The 17582-nt window shown below is 37.9% G+C and overlaps 1 protein-coding gene across 1 annotated transcript; it reads right to left on the reverse strand.

Moving 5' to 3' along the window:
* Window positions 1-3519: 3519 nt before the first annotated feature.
* Window positions 3520-15911, reverse strand: LOC141291239 (alpha-1,3-mannosyl-glycoprotein 4-beta-N-acetylglucosaminyltransferase C). The gene is made up of 4 exons (XM_073823409.1): window positions 15733-15911; window positions 13795-13909; window positions 10836-10950; window positions 3520-5667 (listed from the first exon to the last, which is right to left on the reverse strand). Exons 2-4 carry the CDS (start codon window positions 13894-13896, stop codon window positions 4520-4522), a joined length of 1365 nt encoding a protein of 454 aa, XP_073679510.1. The 5' UTR covers window positions 13897-13909; window positions 15733-15911; the 3' UTR covers window positions 3520-4519.
* Window positions 15912-17582: the final 1671 nt, after the last annotated feature.

A 17582-nucleotide genomic window follows, 5' to 3' on the forward strand; every position in this document is an offset into this window, starting at 1 on the left:
AAGGAATGGCTTCACCAGAAGAAAATTCAAGTTTTGGAATTGCCCAGCCAGAGCCCAGACCTGAATCCTATTGAAAATCTGTGGGGTGATCTGAAGAGGGCTGTGCACAGGAGACACCCTCACAATCTGACAGATTTGGAGCATTTTTGCAAAGAAGAGTGGGCAAATATTGCCAAGTCAAGATGTGCCATGCTGATAGACTCATACCCAAAAAGACTTAGTGCTGTAATAAAATCAAAAGGTGCATCAACAAAGTGTTAGTTTAAAGGTGTGCACACTTAGGCCGCGATCACACCGAACGCATTTTTGCAGTGAGAGGCCCCTTTTTTGAATGGTTTTCTGTTGGCAGTGAGCGTTCTGCGCGCTGCTTATGCGCACCGGGCGCCTCGCGTTTTCGCCGCCTGCTGCGCCTCGCGTTTTTGCAGAAGCGCTCTGAGCGCCTGAAGTTGAAAAAAAAAATCAACTCTGAGCGGAAAAACACCCAACGTCATTCGCGTTCTTTTCCATTGTCCAATCGAATGAATGGAGAGGTGGGCCTTCTGTTGTGGTGACGAAAGTTTACCGCTGCTTAAAAAGTTCGGAGACTGCAAGAAATAGAGGAGAAACCTTTGGTGTCTATCGTGGGTAACCCGGAGCTGTATTATTTAGGGTTTCTGCTAATATGACAGTTTACTTAACAGTAAAAAAATAAGATTTTAGAGCGCTCGTGCTATAATCCTTTGATTTGACTGACAGGACAGCTGTTTTGGTCGTTGCTTAGCAACATTAAAAAACCGCAGCACACTGCTCTTTTATTAAAAGTCACCAAAAAAGGCAGTGCTGTGCGCCTCGCGTTTTTAGAACTAAAAGACGCGTTCGGTGTGATCGGGGCCTTACGCAACCACATTATTTCAGTTTTTTTATTTTTAGTTCCCCACACCTAAAAAATGTGAGTTTGTTTTTTATGAAATTGTACAGATTATAGTTTTCATTAAAGGTGGAAAAAGTTCTGAAATGATTTATTGTGGTTTGATTTTTTTACAACACAGAAACCTTGCATTTTAACAGGGGTGTGTAGACTTTTTATATCCACTGTATGTATGGTACTCATGAAATATTGTTCATATATATCATTTATATATGATGTATGAAAACAACGTATCAACATTATGAATAAGAAAATATTTTAGATTATGCAATATTTTCCCTTTTCACTTGTGTGTAGAATTATTAGTTGAAAAAGATGATATTCTAGTCATATTTTTTTCCAAGCACATTTTACCAATTCCAAACCATATCAATCTTAATAACTACTACTGATTTAGTATTTAATAATTCAATGTTATATATAATTGTCCATGAAGGCTAGAAGTGAAAAACGTCTTATATACAGGTGTGCATAATTATTAGGCATGTTTTCTTTTACAGATAAAATGAGTCAAAAAGATTTAACTCAGACTAAAACTCAAAAATCATTAAATGCCCATGAGAAGAATGCAATACTAATGCAAAAATAGAATTTGCCAAGTAAAGGCATGACCATTGGGCAGCGAAATGCTCATTGGGTCAGCATGGTTAGAAAAAAAAAGACTGGTTTCCCTTCTTCCTTTCATTGCAAAATGAGCTGTGTTTAACCAAGTATCTACCTTTCTCACACAGAACAATCTCCTGGACAGCAACCAGTCTGGTTTGAGAAGTGGACATTCAACTGAGACTGCCTTACTCTCAGTTGCTGAAGCCCTAAGCCATTAAGCTAATTTGAGACTTGTCATAGCACTTGCATAGTATTGCTCTTTTGTTGATTTTGATTGCTCCCATTGTCCTCATTTGTCTGCTAAATGACTAAATGTAAATGTAAAAAAAAAAACAGAAGAAGAAGAAAAGACACGTTAACTGCAAAAGAATTAAGAATTTAGGTGAAGAAAGGTGTGAAGCCACCAGGAACCATTTAGTCTCTAGCGCCACCATTTTCCAGAACTGCAACCTAACTGGAGTCTCCAGAAGTGTAATGTGTCAGGTTCCCAGACAGTTTGCTTGTAAAAATCGTAAAAAACGACCCTCACTTGATAATAATATCAGGCTGTAGTGTTGTGGAATACATTAAATACATTTTATTTACATTAATTATTAGACAGATATGCTGAGAGTGACTTTTGAAGAACCAGCATCACATCCTCTTCTACCTCTGTTTGAAGAATTAATCTTCCAGGATCTGACAGTAAGTTTTGGGAGTTCATTTTTTGTCTTCTATCCTTAAAAATTCTGTCTTGCAGATATGAACTAAAAAATGAAATCCCAAAGGTTATTGTAAGATTCTGGAACATCATTTTTTAAATTGTGATGCTGGTCCTTCAAAAGTCACTCTCAGCTTATCTGTCTATAAAACTTAAAAAAAAAAACTGTCTCTGTGTATTTCACAACACTTCAGTGTGTTATTTTTATTAAGTGAGGGTCATTTTTGGGATTTTTCCGCAAGCAAACTCTTTGAGAACCTGACACATTGCACTTATGGAGACTCCAGGTAGTTGGGTGGTGCTGAAGACTAAATGGTTCCTGATGCCTTCACACCTAATTCTTCAGCTTAATTCTTTTGCAGTTAAGATCATTTCTTCTCCACCCGTTTTTTCTGACCATACTGACCCAATGAGCATTTCGCAGCCCAATGGTCATGCCTTAAATGTACAAATTCTATTACTGCATTAGTATTGAATTCTTCTCATGCGCATTTAATCATTTTTAACTTTTAGTCTGAGTTAAATCTCTTTTTTGGCTTTTTTTATGGCATGCCTAATAATTATGCACACCTGAATATAAGACGTTTTTCACTTCCAGCCTTCATGGACAATTATATATCACTTATAAATGATTAAATACTAAATCAATAGTAGTTATTAAGATTAACGTAGTTTTTAATTGGTAAAATGTGCTTGGGAAAAAAAAAATATGACCAGAATATCAACTTGCCTAATAATTCTGCATGCACAGTAAGCATTTTCAATAGTGATTTCAAATATATACAATAGTGTACACACAGTATACATTTCATAAAGCCAATCCAGTACGGTTAGCATGTCATTATCTCATATTAGACTCATAATGCGATGTGGAGTACCAAGCTTAAGTGGTTTATTTTGCAATAATGACCATCAGACTGCTGCTTAGTATCTGACTATGTGAGAAACAAAAAGATAATGGAGTGCATGAGAAACATGAAACTTGTTTAATTGCCTGTCACAGGCAACAGTGGTATATACAGTTTGGCAAAATTACGGGGGGAAATAAAACTAAATGCGAAACTAAACAAAACAAAACAAAAAATTAACTTAGACAAAGCACAGATGCTAATATGATTGTCGGAAACACAGAATATGGAGTACAATGTGACTCTTTGGTATAAAATGTATCCTTTTCCCCAAATACTGAACAAACGTAAGTTAATTAAATATGAAAACCAGTTTATAAATCATTCAGAATTTCTTTAGAAAATCTAAAACAGCAGAACGTTTAGTGTGAGGGGTAGGTTTAGGTGTAGGGTTAGTGTAAGGGGATAGAAAATACAGTACAAGCAGATAAACAATTATGTCTATTGAATGTCCCCATAATGATAGGAACACCAGTGTGCATGTATGTTTGTGTTAAATGTAAACTAGTATCAGCACTTTTCCCCTCATTGGTGCTTGGAGTAATGGAACCAGGGAATTGTATTTCAAAGTCATCACCCCTAGGGGGCGGAATGATCTTTATAAACCATCCCCTATTTTTAAAAGGCTTGTAAATCTAAATATTTTGACTGTAAAATGATCTTTAAATTCTCTTGGCATCCTCTTTTACCACTCAACTACACAACCTCCAGGCCACGTCTTTAAGATTTAGATATCTCCCTGGTCAAAGGATTTTATAAAAAAATGTATAACCTCATACTTTTTAGGAGTATTTTTAAATTTAGGGTTAAAATCATTAACTAAAACAATAATAAATGTAGTAAAATAAAAATGAAATAAGCTAAAACATTATACAGACATGATTAATAAAATAATAATAACATTGACAAAAACACCCAACAAAATGACCAAACCTTTACCTTAAATTAAAAAAAACTGAAAAAAAAAATAAATAAGATGAATTCAAAATATTAACAAAAACTTGATTTTTAACCCTTACTACACTAACCCTGTTTATATGAAATTTGATATGTATCATCTTCAGAAACCTTACAAAACATTACCAAAGACTATTTTAAGTTTTTTTACTTGTTTTAAGTAAAATCCTTAGTTAAAGTTTATTTTAAATTGAAAGTAAGTTTATTAAAATGTATTTTATTTATATTATTAACATCAAAATATTTTATAATGAGAAGAGAAAAATAATTTTAGTTTCCTTAAGAAAATATAGTATCCCTAAGTAAATGTATCTTGTTTTAAGAATATTTATAAAACTATTTTATGCAGTGTAACGACAACATTCCCTCACGTTTGTACCCTCACATACAGATGATTCAAGCCTTTGTAAGTCATGATAAGGAATTCAATCCATAAATATCTCATGTGGTTTGTTTAGCTTTAACAGTCCAGACCTGGATCTTGCGTACAACAATCCAATTTGGATGGGCTGCAGTGACTTGAATTCGTAAACATGTCACTGTTGCCGGCACAAGTTTCTGGACTGCTGGTTCATTAAACTGGCCTTGCTCTAGAGAACCCAGCTTGTCAAATCCGGAGCACTCCACCTCTGACTCCTTTTTCACCAGCGTTTTTCCAAGTTCTACATTGGCATAGACCAGCTCATCCTTACCATCCAATCCTGTTTGTATTTGGACACGGGAGATGAGAACAGGCTCTTGAAAGACCACTAAAATGTAGTTTTCTGGGCCAATAGGGGATACACCCCAGAAATACTCTAAGCCTTGGCTATAAGCTTTGTCGACTGTATTGGTCTGATAAACTTCAATATTTGTGCTAATTTCTGCTGGAGGGTTATCGGCAACTTCTTCAACAAAGTCGTCATCCTTTAGGCGATTGAAGCTCCCCTGAAATGACGAGTAGGTTCCCATGTGCTGAAACAGAGATGGGCGGAAACGAATGACTTTATCCTGCATCAACAATCTGTGAAAATGCGACAGCAGGAAGTCGCAGGGCATCTCTTGGTAGAAATTATAAAGGAATCGGGCTAGAATGGGCAGATCTCTGGATTGATAGAGTTTTCCAATGTAGCCCAGTTTGGAGAATTCCAATGTGACCCACTTCGAATTGCTCATTGAACCGATGTGCTCACGCATACTGGAGAGAAAGTTCTTCGAACAGCTCACGTCATCCTCCAACATGATATAGTATTTGGAGAGATTACTGCTAAAATGGAGCAAATAAGAGTAGTCCACATTTTGCTTTGAACGGAAAGACACGCGATCAGGAGCGTCGTTGAAGTTCCTCTTCAGGCCTGTGAGGGGAGGATAGTTGTCTTCATTGGCGTGGATAACCAGAAGTTGACCCTTGGACAGGCGCATGTGGAATTCATCTGTAATCTTCCCTAATGTCTCCTTAATCCAGCTCACATCAAAGTCAGCAAGAAGGACAACGACGACCATTTGATCCAGCTCTTCCTCTGAGGAGGCAGAGAAGATTGACTGAAGGGTTTCCTGAAGATAAGAGCTCTTTTCTCTCTTCACAGACGAGAGGCCCACGGTCAGATACTCTGAAAAATAATGAAACCAGATATAGATCGCATGATCCTTCAGAAGTCATTCTAATATGTTGATTTGCTGCTCAATAAACATTTCTTATTATAAATGTGAACACAGATTGCTTAAAGGAACACTCCACTTTTTTTGGAAATAGGCTCATTCTCCAACTCCCCCCGAGTTAATAAGTTGAGTTTTACCGTTTTAAAATCCATTCAGCCGTTCTCCTGTTCTGGCGATATCACTTTTAGCATAGCTTAGCATAGATCATTGAATCTTATTAGACCTATAGCATCGCGTTCAAAAATGACCAACAAGTTTCGATATTTGTCCTATTTACGCCAGAATGGATGTGTAGTTCCTAATCTTATCAGCCTAGAAAATCGCAGCTTTGCATTTTCCGCCAGTCTTAGTACACGATGTAACTACAGAAGAGTCAAGATTTAAATAGGACAAATATCGAAACTCGTTGGTCGTTTTTGAACGTGATGCTATTGGTCTAATAGGATTCAATGATCTATGCTAAGCTATGCAAAATGTGATATCGCCAGAACAGGAGAACGGCTGAATGGATTTCAAAACGGTAAAACTCAACTTATTAACTCTGGGGGAGTTGGAGAATGAGCCTATTTCCAAAAAAGTGGAGTGTTCCTTTAATAGGATGCATTGATTCAATTAAGAAAAACACAAAAGTATGGAAAAATAGGAACACACTGACACAAAGTAATTAATTAAAAAAAACAGCCTGGAATATGGAAAACAAGATAACAGAAACAAAAGCAAACAGGAAACAACATCAACCATTACATTTAACAACTGACCAAGCAACAAGGAAAAACAAGATAACAAGACGCTGGGAAAGATAATCAAGTAGGAATTAATAAACAAAGTGACTACAAAAGATGACACAGGAAACTGGAACATCATTGCAATATAAAAGTCCAACACAAGACAACATAGGAAACATGTAACATAACCCCCCTTCCCCAGGGAGTGGATTTCGGATGCTCCACACCAAATCAAAAAACTTAAAACAACTGACTCCCTGCTCCACCCTGGTCTCCAGCTCCACTGGCTCCATCCTGGTAAGGGGCGAAGTGCTGGGCCCATGGGAAGAAGGCCAGGGAACTAAGGTAGAGCAGGATGCCAGGACAGAGTAGGGAGAGTAGGGAGCCAGGAGACCAGAATGGAGCAGGGAATCGGGGTGGAGCTGGAGACCAGGGCGAAGCCAGTGGAGCTGAAGGGCAGGGTACAGCTGGAGACATGGGTAGATCAGCTCCACCCTGGTTCCCTGCTCTGCTCTGGTCTCCAGTTCTGCTGGCTTCACCCTAGTTCCCAGTTCCACCCTGGCTCCCAACTCTGTCTACACCATCCTGACCTCCTGCTTTCCCTGTTCTTTGCCCCTTATCCCATGGGCCCGGCACTTTGTCCCTTACAAGGATTGAACCAGTGGAGTGGGAGACCAGGGTGAAGCAGGGAGCCAGGGCAGAGTCAGTGGAGCTGAAGAGCAGGGCAGAGCGGAGAACTAGGGTGAAGCTAGAGACCAGGGTAGATCAGCTCCACCTTGGTACCCTGCTCTGCACTGATCTCCAGCTCCAATGGCTGCACCCCGATTCCCTGCTTCACCCTGGCTCCCTACTCTGTCTACTCCATCCTGGCCTTCTGCTCTATCTCTTCCCATGTGCCCAGCACTCCGTTCTAGTCCAGTGAAGGTGGAGACCAGGGAAGAGCAGGGAGCCAGGGTAGAGCTAGAGAGCAGGGCTGTGTTTCCCAAAAGCATCATAAGCCTAAGTATATTGTAGACCTATTGAAACCAATGAAGCTACGATCAACTTAGGCTTACGATGCTTTTGGGAAATGCATCCCAGGACAGAGCAGGGAACCAGGGTGGAGCTGAAAACCTGGGGTGCATTTGCCAAAGGCAACGATGGTCGCAAATTCTACCAATAGAGTTCAATGGAACTATCAACCATAGTAAGCTAACAATGATTTTGGGAAACGCACTTCGGGGTGGATCTGAAGAATAGAGCTAGAGACCAGGGTAGGGCCATAGGTGCTGGAGAACAGGAAGGAGCTGGAGGGTCACTGCTTGCGTTTCCACTGGCCGGAAGGAGAATTCTCTATGTCACGAACATTTGAATGCAATCGCTTGTTATCTCTTGCGAATGGAGAGCGTTTATCTCTTCTGCCGACCATTTCTGTATATGCATCAGCGCTAGGGATGCACCGAATATTTGGCCAACGAAAATTTTCGGCCGAAAATGGCCCAAAGGGGCATTTTCGGTTTTAGGCCGAAAGACTTTTATCACCGAAACAACGCGGCCGAAATAGTATGTTGACGCAAACAGAAACCGCAACCTGCACGTGCTTGTCTGAAGCAACACGTCTGCGGTGTGGACGTATTTCAGTATATCTGAGAAAGACCCATTGATAGCGATTTGCAAAACTTGTAATGCCGAAATTTCAAGAGGGGGTGTGTCTGCAGTCGTGCGTGCAGCCAGTGATGAGAGCAGAGATCGGCGCATTGCGCAGACAGATGTTGCTTTCAGTGAGTGAAAAACAATGGCTTTACGTCGCAATAATTTAAAGATATGTCTTTTCTATATACTGTATTTTTATAAATATTTATGTTTTAAACCGTGGCGGTGAGCCAATGGATAGCACACAAGCAACGTGAAAACTGCACAATATGTTAAAGTGAAAGTAAAAACTGACAGTGTTTTCAGCATCTGACATGCATTCTCTCAGAGACAATGAGAGACGATTATACTTCATATGCTGATATTAATTTAGTCCCCTACTATCGTGTAAGGGTTGTTTTTTGAAAAACTTAAATAAAGCTCTTAATTTGATGAAACTTCAAAAGGCTATCCATTGAATAAATATGAGCGCTGCACGTTTCAAAGTCATTTGCTGCGCTGCTTTGTTTACCATTCTGATAGCGCCTCCTGCTGGAAGAGAAAGACGTACTGTAGAGCTGTAAATGTGAACTGATGGATCCACAAGATAATGTGTTATAAAAATTTAAACAATTAAAACAAAGGCAGTAAAATATATGTATATGTTATTTAAGTAATATAATACTTGATTGATAATAATTGTTTAAATTAATATAACTGATTTATTCTTTGAAACTTTAATATTCATTTATGCAATTGCAATGCCTTGATTTTAGTAAAATTAGTACACAGTCATATCCATAAATGCAATGGTACTAATAATTGGCATAATTCTTTCGTGTTTCTGTTTTCTGTTTTCGGCCTTGGGTTCCTCTTGTTCGGTTTTTGGTTTCGGCCAAGAATTTTCATTTCGGTGCGTCCCTAATCAGCGCAGTGCAAACCGATCGGTGTATGACAGTCGTCTGCTCTCCAGTTGCTCTTGCAGTACTTTGATCTCATATGACAATCAGCCTGCACAGCACTGATGAATCTGCAATAGTGATGGGATTTATGGCTCTTTGAGGGGATCCGGATCTTGGCGATCCATTCCTTTCAAAGACCCGTTCAAAAGAACGGCTCTTTTGGCTCTTTTTAAATATTTAGTCAGTTTTAAGAAGCCAGCTTGGGGGCATCTCAGTTTATCCTGGAAAAAAACACTGGGAGGGATGGTGAGGTGTGTGCATCTGTGTGAAACACGCATAGGAAAAAAGAACGACAGAAAGAACGGCTCCCCCCCAGCCGCGACTCGGCTCCAATCGTTCATGTTTATGAGCCGTTCAAAAGAATCGGTTCGTTCGCGAACGTCACAACTCTAATCTGCAGTCTGTAGTGGAAGCTCCACTACAAGGTTCCCTTGTTCAAGACCAGCAAGCTTTCGGGGCTGGTTCGGAACCAAGATTTGGGCACTGGCCCAGGATTTTTTTTCAGTGGAAAAAAGCGGCCCGGTTCCCAGTTGGGCTCCAGCACTAGTCCTGGTGGAAAAACAGTCACTAAGACCAACATGTTGGGTAGCACTGTTAAGACCACCAGGCTTGGAAGTGCTGTGGCCACCCTCACCAACATCAGCAGTGGATCCACTACACTGGATGCCAGTCTCATCTGCTCCAGAACAGGTCCAGTGGCCGAGACAAGCTCTGTGACCACCATAGCTCCCAACCCTGGGGGAAACTTGAGCAGTTACAATGGGCTCCTCCTTCACTTCTCTCACAGTGGAGGATCCACTCAGCACAAGTGCTCACTCCACAAACTCATTAAATGTCCCTTGAGTGTGCAAAGTGGTACAGCAGGTCTACAGTGATAAAAAAATAATCAGATTGTTGTCCAGAAAATGAGTGTAATATATATTACAAAGACCGTTTAATGAGCTGATCTTGTCACATGTACTTGTACTGTTAGTGCTGTATACAATGAGAAAAACTATGTTCTTATGGCCAGAAAAATGAGTCTCCTAGAGTTATTAGACCATTTTACTATTAACATCATTTAAATGTAATTTTTTAAATTAAAGTTGGTCTAACATTTATATTTATTATACCGCATTATAATTAATTACACAAAATGATCTTTTGAGCTAATTTGCTACAATTCCAAGGTGACTACAGTCCAACACAGCATAAAAGTCCAACACAGGACAAAATAAGGAACATGTAACATTGTAATAATAGGGTATTTCACAATATTACAGATTTTACTGTACTGTTGATCGAATAAATGCCACCTTGGTGAACAGAAAAGACTTCTTTCTAGAAAAAAATATCTTATTGACCTACTGCACTTTTGAAAGGTAGTTTTGTTTTAAGGACAGTTTGCACTATTACTGCAGAACAAGACTTGCAGGTTGTGTTTTTCACAGAGTTTACAGACTGAGGGATTCAAACAGGAAGTAGTCTCACAAATGAAAAACAAGCTGAGTGCAAAACTTCATGCCACGTGCATAAGTATGTGCATAAGTAATCATGCTGCACTTAATTTAAAAACATCCACATCAGAGGTGTCAAATTCATTTCTGGGACCAAAGGGCCAAAGCCTTGCAAAATGTAGCTTTAACCTTAAGTAAACACAACTGATCCAGCTAATCAAGTCTTTCAGGCTTCTTTGAAATGTACAAGTAATCTACAGGAAATCTACAGATTTGTGTGGTAAAGGACAATTGAAATGAAACAAAACTGCAAAACTGTGGCCCCAAAGGAGCTGAGTTCGACACCACTGATCTACATGCATGTAGATGTGAATAGTTAACTCACTCTTGGATGGCTGTAAGCCTCCTGCCAGAACTTTCATGGAAACATTAAAATGCAGGTAATGGCTCTTAAGGTCTTCCATCCAAGTCTCTTTATCCCAGATCCAAGTCAGTGTCCCCTGTAGCAAAAAATAAATAATAATTAGAGTCTAAACAGAGTCTGTCACTGGGGTGTTTTCCTTCCAAAGGTGGTAATATGTACTGTACACTGAATGTACTATTTTAACTTATTACTATAAAAGTGAGTTGATTTGAGTTGAAATGACATAGTTGATTTAACTTCAAATTTTAAGGCAGCTGCTAAACTTAAGTTTTTAAGTTGAAACTTTTTACAGTGTAGAAATAGCCAACAATACATCGTATGGGCCAAAATGATCGATTTCATGCCAAAAATCATTAACATATAAAGTAAACATCATGTTCCATGAAGATATTTTGTAAATATCCTACCGTACATATACTTAAATTTTGATTAGTAATATGCACTGCTAAGAACTTCATTTGGACATTTTTAAAGGCGATTTTCTCAATATTAAGATTTTTATTGTTTATTGCACCCTCAGATTCCAGATTTTCAAAAAGTTGTTTCTCGACCAAATCCTAACAATCCATACATCAATGGAAAGCCTATTTATTCAGCTTTCATATAATGCATGAATCTCAATTTCGAATTTTTTACCTTATGACTGGTTTTGTGGTCCAGGCAAAAACATTTTGAAACCGTACCACTGCAGTGACAGCTTTTGTACCCTTTTTCTGAGAGTGCAGAGAACTACGAATATGACAGGAAGTTCAACATTTGACCGGTTAGTTTCAGCAGTTAATCCCTGCGGTGGTAAGAAATAGCCGAACAATACATTGTATGGGTCAAAATTATCGATTTTTCTTTTATGCCAAAAATCATTAGGATATTAAGTAAAGATCATGTTCCGTGAAGATATTTTGTAAATTTCCTACCATAAATATATCAAAACTTAATTTTTGATATACAAATATGCAGTGTTGGGGGTAACGCATTACAAGTAGCGCAAGTTACATAATAATATTACTTTTTCCAAGTAACTACTAAAGTAACACATTACTTTTTAATTGACAAGAAACAAGTTACTTTTTCAAATAAGTAACGCCAGTTACTCCCCCCCCCCCCACAATTTATTAATTAAAAGCTCTCTTGTCCCCATTTTGAGAGAAATTGTGAGTAAGATGTTACTTTAATTCTACAATAAATGTGATCATGCAAAAAAAAAAGTAATCTCACTCACTAAAAAACAGATACAGTATTCCTCAAACTGAATAAAAATAGCGAAATTCAGCTCAAACCTGCAATAATTAAATATGTTGTATAATACAAATATCCTTTATGTATTTAATCCCACTTTATTAAATGATGTCTTTGCTGCCGACCTTCGATGATCCAAGTCACCCATGCTAATAAGCCAAAAATGACTCAAGATAATCTAACATTTGTTTTCCTTTTTTTATTGCTGAAGAGTTGACATGTTTTCTTCTGCGCTCTACTATACAACCGTGAATTTACTTTTCTCTAAGCCTGAGGCTTTTGGTGTGAAAAGTCTTTGACATTTGCCAAAAATAGAACTTTTTATATTAAAAACAAACAAGCAAGCCCTGCCCAGATTTAAAAAGTAACGCAAAAGTAAACGTAACGCATTACTTTACATTAGTAACTAAGTAACGTAATTACTTCTTTAGAGAGTAACTCAATATTGTAATGCATTACTTTTAAAAGTAAACTTTCCCCAACACTGGTAAAATGCACTGCTAAGAGCTTCATTTGGACAATTTCAAAGGCGATTTTTTTTATATTTATTATTTTTATATATATATATATATATATATATATATATATATATATATATATATTGCACCCTTAGATTCCAGATTTTCAAATAGTTGTTTCTCGGCTAAACCTTATTTATTCAGCTTTCAGATGATGCATAAATCTCAATTTTGAAAAATTGACCCTTATGACTGGTTTTGTGGTCCAGGCTCACATATGTACCTTTTAGGGGTAAAAAGGTACCTTTGAAATGGTACCACTGATGTGACAGCTTTTGTACCCTTTTACTGAGAGAGCAAAGAACTACCCACATGACAGGAAGTTTAACATTTGACATCTGGTAACCACAACATCAAATGCGTAAATGACCTTCACAGACAACTATTCCAAAATGGCTGTGTATATAAATTAAACCTTTTTGGGATTAACATTTAAAAAAAAGATATATGGTTTTTGTCTTACTACTTCATACATCTTGTTATCTATTCATTATAATTTCAAACCAAACAAAGGAACAAATATGTTTTTGTAGAATGTGCTGTTTTATTTTTTAAAAAAAGTGAGTGGTTTTATCGTAGAATTTGATTTGTGGCTAAACTGGCAATATTTTTCCACTTCACTATAAATCCAATTCACTATTCTCTTAAACTGCCTTTTAATGTTCAGCCTATTACAAACATACATTTTCAAATATAATTTAATGTTAATTTTCTGTTGCATAAGTGATGCTTTGATCTAAAACGACTTTGAAGACAGTACCTCAAATGCACAGGAAACTCGACACCCTATGAACGGAACAAAGTCAACTCGTGGTTTGCCACAGTCTGAGCCTAACATTTTCGGACATGACTACAACATGCAACACACTCAACAATTCGTCTGATTTTTAAGATTTTTAAAAAGATACTCCACCTCAAAAATGAAAACCCTGTCATTATTCACTCAACCTAATCTGATTCGAAACCTGTCTGACATTCTTTCTTTAATTTTGTGGAACATAAAAGATCTTTTTAGCTCAGTGGTTACCACAACAGGTTACCAGAATCGTGCTCTGCAGGAAGGAAATTCTGGTTTGGAGAATGTGTCAGTGTGTTTCATTTTTGGGGTGAACTATCCCTTTAATTCTCAATCTTTTAATAAGCATGCTATTAACACAAGCCTATACCTGGAGGTTTCCAGATTCTGCTCTCCGCATGTAGACATATACCCTGGTCAAAATGAAAAGACCAGCTGCCAGGAGGAAGATTTTTTTCAGATGGCATCTCATCCCACACCTTCTTCTGTTAAGACACACAGACAGGCGTTTTAATACTGTACCACCAACAATAAACTCATCTAATAAGCTCTGCTTGTAACTCCAAATGCAGTTTTTTCCAATATGTTTGAATGTCTTTAATAAGTAGCTGCATTGTTCAATTATTCACATGACCCAGTTTAAATAATTAATGGCCGATTATGAACCATTCAGCTCACACATTCAACACTGTCATTTAGAGCAGCAAAACAGAGCATCTCAAACTAGTAAGTCGCCATCCACAAAAGCAGGGAAAAGTGGTGAGAGGAGTGTAAATGTTGATTAATATGTGCATGAATATACTTATTATTAATGCATATTGCATATCAGCAAAAGTCAATGATATCAATGTGGTTTTTGGTTATTTACCATATACCATATAATTGTGACCCTGGACTACAAAACCAGTCACATGGGTATATTTGTAGCAGTAGCCAACAATGCACTGTATTGGTTAAAATGATTGTTTTTTCTTCTATGTCAAAAATCATTAGGATATTAAGTAAAGATCATGTCCCATGAAGATATTTTGTAAATTTACTGCTGTAAATATATCAAAACTTAGTTTTTGATTAGTAATATGAATTGCTAAGAACTTCATTTGGACAACTTGCAACCCTCAGATTCAAGATTTTCCAATAGTTGTATCTCGGCCAAATATTCAAATGATGTAAATCTAAATTTCACAAAACCAGTCATAAATTGACCCTTGCGATTGGTTTTGTGGTCCAGGGTCACAATTCAGACAGCTTTACACCTCAAATAACAGATTTTGTAGAGGACTATTCATGAAAGCATGTTATCAAAAAACATAAGTAAGCACATTTCCAGTTTTAACCCCCTTAGACTTTCATTGTAAGTGCTTTACTATAAGCTATTTGTTCTTCCCATCATGCCACACCTTGCTTTCCATTGTGTGTAACTTCCCAAAATATTTGAGCGAGTTCTTGTTTACTACGTTTGCTATTCTAATTCCAAGTTTAAGGTTTGAAAGTTGATTTAGACTACAACTTCGATGCCCTTTTAATGAACAGTCGATGTGCACTTTATCCTATCCACATTATTAGGTGTTTTGTTAAACTGTGGAAGATAAAAAGGAAATACTTTTACAAGCCTATTGTGTAGTTAAGGAATCACTTAATTTTTACTAGAAAGAGATTTGTCATTATGTTTTATAACCACCATGCATTTTGAAACAGGCCTTCCTTTAAACCATGAATGATTTCCACATGAACTTTGCCTCCATGCTTTTCCCATTATGCCCTCTGTTTGTACTGGATGAAAGCACACCTGGTTACAGAGATACATCGTGTGTTGTTATTTCTGAATACCACAACTCAGCAAATAGTAGAAAGCAACGAGCGTAAACCAGGCAAACTGGTTTTAGTTGGTTAGATACTGAATACGTTGCTAAAAACCAGGTTCATTTGCAATTTAAACAAGTAAGGCCAGTAGTTTTGCTTATAAGCCTCTATCAGGTTTTACAGCGCATAGGTGAAAGGAATAGTCTGACCATCCTCAAGCCTTTATATTAAAAACTAACCAAAAGAAACACTTATACAAGTGACATAATATCATTGGTTTTATTATAATATCATAGATGCAACACTGATGTCTTATTTACATCTGCAAATAATAAAAAAAAAAATTTAATTCAGAAAAGTATTCGAAATTCAAAACGTCCAAATTCGAACGTTAGAACCCCACATATTATGCTTAAATATCAAACCGAAAGTATATGGAAACGCATTAATTGCTAAAATGTCGATTTAAACACAGTGTTCATATAAATTGATTAAATCCACTCACCTTTATATCACCTAAAACCTTGTACGGCGTTAAAAGTCAACATTCAAAATGATACTGTATGGTAAATGAGAGAAACGCCCGTCTCTGGAGGAGTTCACACGAGTTAATTCACTTCCTAGTGTCCTTGAATCTCTGATACGGTCTTTATTATTTACTATATAGTGAAGTGCGGTGTGCGTCTGTCCTGATGATGATCCTCGAGCGCTGCTGTCATGAGGAGTGGTTATCGCTTATGTGACAACCGGGCAAAGGTTGGATGAAACTTGTCTGATAGGTAGGCTTGAGACACTTTCATTTCCTTGTCAGTCAGTGCTAAGGATTACCATCGGGAAAGTCATGTGTCTGATGAATTGATCAAACGAGGATTTCTCTTGGCTTTGTTGTAGACTTTCGTTAGTAGGCTAATTTAATTACATAACGGCATCATGGCACTTTTTTCTTTAGTACGTGATATTACATTTTGTTACATTGAGTTGAAGACACTTATGAGGGCATTTAACTGAAACCACACTGAGAGAGACTGAAAGAAAGAAGACACATCATCTTTTTCTTTTGTATTTTTACTTCTGCTTTAGCTTCTACACACAATGTGGTTTACAGGGACTCTCCATTATGGTCTATCTAATGGTTTTTATACTGAGCTTTTTGTTCATGTTGTAATATGTCAAAATACACGTTTGTGTCATGTTTTCAAGCACACATATGCATACAGTGAGGGAAACAATTATTTGATCCCTTGCTGATTTTGTACATTTCCCCACTGAGAAAGAAATGATCAGTCTATCATTTTAATGGTAGGTTTATTTGAACAATGAGAGACCAAAAAGAAAAAAGAAAAACGCATTTTCAAAAAGTTATTGGAAATTGATTTGCATTTTAATGAGTCTTTGACCCCGTTGCAAAACATGGCTTAGTACTTTGCGGAAAAACCCTTGTTGGCATTCACAGAGGTCAGACGTTTTTTGTAGTTGGCCACCAGGTTTGCACACATCTCAGGAGGGATTTGGTCCCACTCCTCTTTGCAGATCCTCTCCAAGTCATTAAGGTTTTGAGGCTGATGTTTGGCAACTTAAACCTTCAGCTCCCTCCACAGATTTTCTATGGGATTAAGGTCTGGAGACTGGCTAGGCCACTCCAGGACTTTAATGTGCTTCCTCTTGAGCCACTCCTTTGTTGCTTTGGCCGTGTGTTTTGGCTCATTGTCATGCTGGAATACCCATCCACGACCCATTTTCAATGGTTCTCACCCAAGATTTGACAGTACATGACTCCGTCCATCGTCTCTGATGCGGTGCAGTTGTTCTGTCCCCTTAGCAGAAAAACACCACCAAAGAATAATGTTTCCACCTCCATGTTTGACGGTGGGGATGGTGTTCTTGGGATCATAGGCAGTATTACTCCTCCTCCAAACACAGCGAGTTGAGTTGATCCCAAAGAGCTCAACTTTGGTCTCATCTGACCACAACACTTTCATCCAGTTCTCCACTGAATCATTCAGATGTTCATTAGCAAACTTCAGACGGGCCTGTACATGTGCTTTCTTAAGCATGGAGACCTTGCGGCTGCTACAGGATTTCAGTCCTTTACAGCGTAGTGTGTTACCAATTGTTTTCTTGGTGACTATGGTCCCAGCTGCCTTGAGATCATTGACTAGATCGTCCTGTGTAGTTCTGGGCTGATTCCTCACCGTTCTAATGATCATTGAATCTCCACGAGGTGAGATCTTGCATGGAGACCCAGTTATTTAGTTTTTCTTCCATTTGCGAATAATCGCATCAACTGTTGTCACCTTCTCAATAAGCTGCTTGGCAATGGTCTTGTAGCCCATTCCAGCCTTGTGTAGGTTTACA

Source organism: Garra rufa, chromosome 18 (assembly GCF_049309525.1).
Source record: "Garra rufa chromosome 18, GarRuf1.0, whole genome shotgun sequence".
Lineage (NCBI taxonomy): Eukaryota > Metazoa > Chordata > Actinopteri > Cypriniformes > Cyprinidae > Garra > Garra rufa.